Source organism: Corvus brachyrhynchos, unplaced genomic scaffold, assembly GCF_000691975.1.
Source record: "Corvus brachyrhynchos isolate BGI_N302 unplaced genomic scaffold, ASM69197v1 scaffold14, whole genome shotgun sequence".
Taxonomy (NCBI): domain Eukaryota; kingdom Metazoa; phylum Chordata; class Aves; order Passeriformes; family Corvidae; genus Corvus; species Corvus brachyrhynchos.
In genome coordinates this window covers 7742099-7750901 of record NW_008239110.1, presented here as the reverse complement: position 1 = coordinate 7750901, position 8803 = coordinate 7742099, and the positions used below count along the sequence as shown (strand labels likewise).

Sequence of the window (8803 nt, the reverse complement as noted above, 5' to 3'; positions counted from 1 at the left end):
CCCCCTCCCACAGCTGCTCTGCAGGCTCCAGCAGTGCCTCCTCCACCAGCTCCTCTCCAGATAGCTCCTGGAGTTCTTCATCCAGCTCCACCTCCAGTTGCTCCTCCCCTAGCACAACCCTCTCCCCCTGTCACTAGAGCCGCCCAGGTGTGCGAAGCTGTACCCGTTCACCCAGTTCCTCCACAAGCTGAAGTACAGGGACTTCCTCCACCACCCCCACCTCCTCCCCTGCCACCTCCTGGCATTCGACCCTCCTCCCCTGTCACAGTTGCAAACCTTTCTCACCCTGCTCCTGTTCTGCACCCTCCTCCCACAACCATTGTCCCCGGCCCTCATGCACCCATAATGCCTCCATCTCCACCATCCCAAGTGATTCCTGCTCCGGAGCCCAAACGCCATCCTTCAACTCTTCCTGTCATCAGTGATGCTAGAAGTGTTCTGCTGGAAGCAATACGGAAAGGTAACATTGGCTATTAAGCAGCAAAAAGAATAATCTCAGAAACCTGCTAAACACACGTGACCTTTGAGAGAGGGAATATTTCACATGTGTAAGAAGTTAGAGGAATGCATCTTAAGTCTGCTTCTGTTTTCTATCCTCTACAGTGTATGCATTGCCAAGTAGACAGGTTTTTTTCAATTTGTAATTGCACTTATCAGGTGTTTAGTTTGGATGGCAAAACTGGTTCTCTGTGGAAGTTAGATTACAGAAGAAAGTACATGTGTTTGTAGATGATCTGTGGAGATTATCTTTCCACTTCTATTTACCTGCAAATGTAGCTATTTCTGATAATCTACAGATTGTGTAGAAAACAAAAACATTGGTTTTCACAGACTATTAGATAAAAGCAAAACAGATCAATTGGCATTGGTATTTTGATCATCTCTCACTGTATTACAACAAGATATAAGTGACGTCCAGAAATCATTGCTGAAGACTTCAAGCTGTAAAGTACCTGATCTGGGCACATCTCAGCGCAGTAGTGGAGCACCCTTTGCATTGCAAGGTGCCCATGGCAGAGTGCAAGGGAAGGGCAGAGCTGCAGGACAGTGTTCTCCTGATGATCTCACAAGGAGCTGTGTGCAAGCTGTACCTTTCAGCTTATTGTGCCCATGGCCAGGAAAATCCCCCCTGCGCTGTCCACGCTGCTGTTTGACGGTGGGGTATCTTTCAGTAGTGAAGCTCTCTCAAATGCTTCAAGTCCTATGTTCTTCTACTCTTCCCCTGCACAGCAGCACAGCACAGAATTTGTATGGTACTGTAATATCAGCAGATAGGCTATAGCAATAATTCAAAATATTTTTGCACATCTACGTGCACATGAATTGATAACATCATTGAGTCTAAAGAAATGTTCACAAGAGTTGAGTACAAGAGAGGTGCATGAACATGCATAGAGAATGTCAGCACAAATAAGGAAGTAGAGCCTGCTGGTATAATCTAGGTGATTGCTGAAAACACTTTTGACCAAGTCATGCCCAAGAAACAAAGGCTCGAGTTACCACAGCTTAAATTCTACCTAAGGTCCTGTGCTTGGGTTGCCTGTCAGCTGACAGCGAAGAATATTAAGTACAAGATGTAGGTCATTCTTAGTCTGTGTTGGTCTGGGATATCGTGAGTATAAAACCAAAATATATAATCTCTGTCATGTTTTTAACTAAGTTGCTGGATTTAACTTTTTCATACCTTTGGTATGTGTTATTTCTCCTTTGTATTTGATCTCCAAGTAATACTTTATCCCAAACCAGATCATTATGTGATAAAAAACAGGGTTACAAGAGGTCCTGTCTTGTTAGGATACTCAAATAGCTATAAACTTCCATTAAAATCATGAATAGCGAGTATGGAAAATGTCTGGAAATGCAAATAGCAAAATGGCTTTTAATCACTCACGGTGGTACTAAAAATGTATTTTTAATGGGAAATTAGAACCAGGATGTTACAGTAGAAGGACTCATGATCTAGTCTGCCACTGCAGTTCTGACATTCCTCTCTTTAAAAACTTGACAAAAAAATTTCTACCTGAGCAGGACAGCATCCTCTGTCTTCACTTTTGCTTGCGAAGCATTTCGTGAATCGTGGGCTAGATACATTTACAGTGGGGAAGGAGGAGAGTGACGTGTTTGTGGTCTGATGTTCTCCAGGTATTCAGCTCCGCAAAGTTGAAGAGCAGCGGGAACAAGAAGCTAAACACGAGCGCATTGAGAATGATGTTGCCACTATCCTGTCCCGTCGCATTGCTGTGGAATACAGTGATTCAGAAGATGATTCAGAATTTGATGAAGTAGATTGGCTAGAGTAAAATTATTACATTGCTGTACACTGCAAAATCGAATGCTAATGTCCATTGTGGTGCTTGTTCTTTGAAAGTTTGATGGTCATTTCTAGTGTTTTTTGTATTCTTTTCTTAACATAATTAATCCATGTTTTTCTACTTTTCAGTTTACAAAGAGCTCCTAGTGCATCTTCAAAACTAAATGTTTTACAGTGGCTTTTCTTACACATCTCTTTTGAAAGAACATACTTTGTTCCAATAGACCACTAAGTATTAAGCATGGGCAGCTGTTGGTAGAGTAGCAGTTTCAATTTTTTGGCATATCTTAACTGTGCACTTTGTGAATTTTAAGTTGATGAAGGCAACTGAGATTGACATTCCAAGGGCAGCTGTATGTACTAATGAGCCTTATTCTACTTCTGATAGTGTTTTAAAACATTAAACCTAGCTGTCAAAATATCACTGCCTCGATTACACCTGTACACTAAAAGTACATATAGTTAGCAGCACTGAACACACTGAAAAGCAAATGGATCTTCGGGGGGGTTATTATTGTTTTATTGTTGTTTTTAAATAATTATGGCCTTATTTGAATGTTTAGAGATTCCCCTTCCCTTCTTCCCTCCCAGGTACATATTGTGTGGTACTATTTTTGCCTGCATAATAGAAGTTTAAAGTTTTTTTTTTCCTTGTGAAATCTTTTGACTTAAACATGCTGTGTAACTTATGTAACTGTTAAAATAACAGTTTGATTTAATAAATGGTTCATTTTAAATGTTCCTGGGTGTTGCTTTTTCAATGAAGCCTGCTTTTCACTGGTATATCTGAGAGATCCTTGGATTTCAAGTATTTAATCTGTGGTAAATATTCTGTACCTGATCTAACGAGAAACTATCATTAAATGATATCTATATGCATATCTACTGAGAAAAAAAAAACCAGCTGAAATCTTATCGTGACCTTAGTTTAAAAAAAAATACAAACACAGAATTGGGAGCTTGTGGCTAATTGGCTTTAGGGTTGTTTTGTTTTTTTAAAAAAAAAAAAACACTTTACCATCAGTGTGTCTTGAGGAGAAGCCGCAGTTAAAATCATGGTTGATGAGAGATGACTTTTTAAGTGCTGTCTAGCAGCATAGTGCATGTTTTGCACAGTTTTTGTGTTTCTCTTCCCTGGAATAACTCCTTCAAGTCAAAAGCCTGTTGAGAAGGGAAGCATGAGAGAGAGTGCAAGAGCTCTCTTACCCTGTGATCTCATTCCTGGAAGAAAGGATTGTATAGTAGAGGGAAATAAGTCTTGAAAGTCAGAATGAGATTTCTGAAGGGGGAACATTAAATGTTCTGTGTGTTATGGACCAGTTTGCAGGGACGTGGTTGTTAGCCTTGTCTTGCAGCTGGGCAAGACTCCCAAGGTATAGGCTGGGGTAGGAATAGTGTACAGCAACCCTTCCAACTCCACTGTGACCATCTCAGCCTCCACTGTAATTTTGCACATGGCCTACTGTACTCAAGACTTTTTCAACTTCAACAGTAATGCCTCTGTTGGTTTTGCGGAAGAAAAATTATTGTCACAATTTGTGAATCTACATCCTTGTAACTACGGCTGCAGATCTCTGTGCACTGCTCTCTTTGATAGTTTCTTCACAGTATATCACCATCTGGTTTGTTCTGCTGTTCTCAGCCAGCTTCCAAAGTGCATGTCCTTCTTAATCCCTCATTGTAATGGTAAAGAAAGGATGTCAGAGGCACTGCTGCATGAATATTTGATACTGTTTCCTTGGATCTCAGTAATCCTAACTCAGCAAACCTAAGTAACTCACCCAGTAACTAAATGTAAGAGATCCTATATATTCAGCTGTAAAGATTTGAGATCTTTAAGCAAAGTGCATTGTATGCAGCTGCAGCTCCCCTTTGACCAGGGACCCAGATCTGCACTCCAGACAGCTGAAAGAAGAGCTTGTCCCTAAATTCTGCATGTAGGTAGTTCTGCCATTCACAAAATTGCATTTCAACTGATGTTTATACCTGTTCCTTGCTCAAGTCTCTATAAAATCCTGATTTTTCTGGTGGATATTATGGAGAGCAGCCTACATTGTCACTTAAATGGAGCAGCAGCATTTCTGTGCCCAGGCTGTAACTGTTCAAATTAGAGCATCTCACTATTGTGCCCGCATTTGTGGATGTGCTCTGTGTCCAGGAGCTGTGACCTGGGTACAACTTAGCTAAAGTGAAGAAATCAAAGCAAAAAAAGGCCTGCAGGTATCACATAGCAGACTTGAAGTTATAAAAAATGATTGTTATTGACCTGTTTTGCTGTCCTGCTGATTAAGAGTATCCCTTCCAAGCTGGTACCCAGGGCAGACAAAGCACTCATTTAATATGACACAGTCACACAAAGTAATGAGCCTTGTCTGAGAAAAGTCAAGAGTTAAATTCAGTTAACATTTCAAAGGCAGGATTCTTGGCCTTCTGCCACTGCTACAGCTTTCTGCCATAGCAACTCGTCTCCAGATAGCAATAGCATGATTCACTAGTTGCAAGAGGTGATTGTTGAATTTGAATATTTGTGTTTGTAGATGGACTCCAAGCCATGCATTTGCAATCTCAGTGATTTGTGTCCCTCTTACCGTGGTCTCCAACCGCCTTTCTCGTTTGGTGGAATGCTATGCAGAGGGCTGCTGGGCTCTTCATGCCTGTGATTAGATGTGTAATAGATTATTGATTGCTTTGTCTTGTAAGGTACTAAATCAAGTCTTCTGTATTGAACTGTTTACAGAGTCTGTTGTTTACCTCTGTACATTTGCAGCAGCTGGTTAAAACCAAGGCTCGAAGTCTGGCACAAAAATAAGGTGTCAGTAATCTTTCATATAAATGAAGGGAAACCTTTGTTCGTCTTCACCCTTTTCTCAAACTGTAATCTGGGACAGTTAAAAATTAGCTACCTCTCCTACTGAGAATTGGGGGGGGGAAAACAGAACAATATAAAAAGCATAGAAAGAAGAAACAAAAGCTACTTGGCAGAAGACTAGGGAGGTGCAGAATTTGTCACTCAGGGGTTTTATCAAAAGATAAAACAGTAACGATGCAGCCATCATGGACAAACCAAAAACAAATCAGTAAATGGAAGAGAACAAGGACTGAACGAACAAGAATTAAAAAGAGACATAAATCTGGGGGGATTTTTAGTGGTGTGATATGAACAGTAACCATTAAATACCAGATATTATTGAGGGAGTATATTATCTTTCAGTAAATTGGGATTTAAAAAGCAGGAGGCATATTAAAAGACCTTTAGTTGATAAAATTATTCTTTTCTGCATGTTGCACAGGGGTGCACTCCGCAGCATCTAGGTGGACACTGACACACCATTGCCCGACTAATGTTCCTCAAAATGTGCCAAGGGACCCGAGTGTGCCAACAGGTACCCACAGTCCCCGAGGCATTGCAACAGACTCTTCAGGATGATGGGGCCGTCTCGGCTTGGATGCAGCTGCCACCCCGGCAGTGCACCCGCACGTGATTTACCTGGAGGCTGTGAGCCTTTGTCTGCCTGGAGGATGCAGATGGGAACAGCCTCTGCCGTGGGCTGCCACATCTCAGTCTCCCCAGCCCGTGCATCCCCACGGGGAGGGGGTTCAGGGCATGGTGCAGAAGCCCCTGCTTGACAGGCAGTGCAGGGTTATGGCAGCAGCCAGAGCCCTGAAACTCAGCATTTCCACAAACCGCAGCAGTTCCAAGAGGAGACTCGAAGGCAGAGCCTCAGCACAGGCTCTGCCACCCAGGGCTGCATCAGCAAAGGATCTGACAGAAATTCGACTCGAGCTCCATCAAGTGTCCACTCTGTCTCCTCAGCTACAGGCCAGAATGAGTTTTACTCTCCCCGACTCTTTTGCAAGTGGGGACATTAAACACCAGGAGAGGAATCACAACCAGAGACCACGGGCAGCAACAGTGATCTCCCTTTTTGGACCCTCTGCCAATTCTCCTCTCTCCTTTCCCCTCCTGGCTACTTTTCACACTTGAACGATTCTCGGGGGTGGTAGTCTGCCCACTGGAGACTTTTCACACGCTCTTTGTGGCTGCAGCTGGGAGAGACCTCCCTGATTCCCAAACTGCTTCTTGAGTACATCACCAGCCCTCGGTAGACATGAGTTCCCTCCGTCTGTCCTTTGAGCTGCTTGGGACAGCTCTCCCTTGCCTTGTTCAGCCCTAATGAGCTGGGTCGGGTTTAAGTGCTTAAAAAGCAGGTTCCTGGAAACTCGGGGACGTTCTTTTTGCCAGCAGGTGTGCAGAGAGTGCTCCCACGAGCGAGTGACTTGGCTGTCAGCTCTGAGGGTTTAATGAATGCCTGGCAGCACACCACCAGGCAGCTGCAGAGGAGCAGGCAGGGGATGGGGACCTCAGCCCCATCCCAGCTGCTGCTAGAAAAGGACACATGGACAAACCTCAGGAAATGGGCACTGGGGTACAGGGCAGATGAGGTGAGGCTGGAGCTGTTCACCCCATTCTGTTGCCATGGGACTGATAGATCTGATACTGCACAGCCTGTGCTTTTTCTCTGATCTCTGCCCTCTGCAAGCAGACATCTTTCCCCCCTGCTAATTCCTGTTCCTGGAGAATGGGTTCTGCCACATTAGTCATCGCTCATGCTCCTCAACTGCCAGCAACCCTTGACAGCAGCATCAGTAACAGCCTCTAAAGAAAATTGCATCCATCCCATTTCTTCTAAATTCTTATTTTTGCCACATTTGCAGGCTCTGAGCAATTGCTCCAGCTACGTTCCTTTTGGCAACTGGAACTGTCTGGATACAAATCAGAGAAGTCATCAAGCATCTCTCACCAAACTGGGCAGATTATTCCCCTTTTTATGTTTCTTTATCCGATGGTTCGATAACTTCACTTTCAGATGCAAGAGAGCTGAGGGCCCCCTACAGACAGGTCATTTTCGTTTTCCACCTCCCCCAGTTTAATGCCTTTAATGTCGGAGTGTTATTTATTGCAAAACTTGTGACATTTTCTCACAGCTTCATGGCAGCATCAGTCCAAGAAAAGCTTAAAAATATACGTCCCTTTCATGAGATCTTACACCGTGTTTTAGCCACTTCTACTCCTCTGCAAGGCACTTCCTTCACCACAATTTTAAAACCTCAGAGCAGGTCTCCTTCCCAACCCACCCCAGTGCCTGCTGTGGAGCAGCATCCACACTCAGTGACATATTATCACAGCTTGATTTTTCACTTCAGTACCAGCCAGAAATATCTCCAGAAACTGCCCAAGACTTCTAACCTTGTGAGAAAGCAGCTCACAACCCAGGTCTTGGCATGCTGGTGTAGTTTAGAAATTCCCCTTCATGCCAAGCAAATGCTGGAGGCTGGATTTTTCCCAGTTGCATTTTGGCAAAGCCAAACCAGCTTGTAAGCATCACCAGCAGGACACAGAACCAACACAACCCCATGCAGGAATGTAGGAGGCCATCAAGCGGCCTGGGCTGGGGGCTGCTCCCCCACACTGCACCCCAGAGAGGGCTGCATCTTCTGGATTTTAAAAGTACAAAGAAGTTAGCAATGCTCCCAAACAGGACAGGTGTTCCCCACAGGCCAGCATTGTTTGCAGGTCAGTAGGAATCCTGGCAGTAATTCAGCTGTGGTTAGTGAGAGGAAAACATTAGGATAACTCCTTTGCTTCTGTAGACTTTGTCCTCTGCACGATGGCTGTGGACCAGCACCTGCCAGGGGAAGTTTCAGTGCCAATGATTACCTTTGGATGAATCAGAGGTAGAAAGCAGCAACTCAGTCCCTGTTCCCACAGCAGAGAGAGCCCAGCTCTAGGAGCAGCCAAGTATATCAGGGCTTCCCAGACAGCTCCTGCAACTCACTCTCTGTAGATCTCTCTAATGGAGACCTCTAAGGTCACATGGAAACGTTACCATCCTAAATCCCAGAAATTTTAAGGCCAGGCTTTGATGCCTCCTTGGATTTTGAAACTTTCCACTGACTTGCCACATCTCTGCAGCTTGCAAAATCCCAGGATGTGAGGTTCTCCTGAAGAACCTGCAGTTGGGGGTGTAGCCAGCCCTACCTCCACAATGTCCCCACAATGATGATTTCACATCCCTTGAAAGCAGGAGGCATTTTTGGAAACATGTGGGCTGAAGCTCTGCCCCAGCAGTGGCCCCTATGGCCTCTGCCACAAGGCCTGAGAAGATCCCACAAGGGCAAGGCAAAGGGGCTCTCATGACTGCAGCCCCATGTGACCATCACCCCGCATTCAGACTACCCACACTCCTGCTGGAGCACCCTGCTGTCAGCCACAGCAGCTCCCAGTGTTGGCTAGTCAGTGACACCTGTAAGAAGTGTTTAGCAGAGGTCTGCTGGCAAAATGTCATCCTCTCCCAACACACATGGGAGCAATTACTTTTTCAGGTTTTTAGTCTGTTTTTTATGAGTAGTCCTCATATTCTCCATAAATTTCATTAGCTGGATTTATGTGGTCACTAAACTGCATGATAAAGTATTATAGGCACAGCAGGA

At 44.4% G+C, this 8803-nt stretch overlaps 1 protein-coding gene across 1 annotated transcript in view; it reads left to right on the top strand.

Moving 5' to 3' along the window:
* The window catches only part of WASF1 (WAS protein family member 1), a 38510-nt gene extending 35458 nt beyond the window's left edge, over window positions 1-3052 (top strand). The window contains exons 9-10 of the mRNA XM_008637764.2: window positions 1-460; window positions 2143-3052. The exon at window positions 1-460 is cut by the window's left edge and continues 31 nt beyond it. Of these exons, the coding sequence (XP_008635986.1) occupies window positions 1-460; window positions 2143-2300 (618 nt within the window). The 3' untranslated portion in view covers window positions 2301-3052. The remainder of the gene's footprint in view (window positions 461-2142) is intronic.
* Window positions 3053-8803: the final 5751 nt, after the last annotated feature.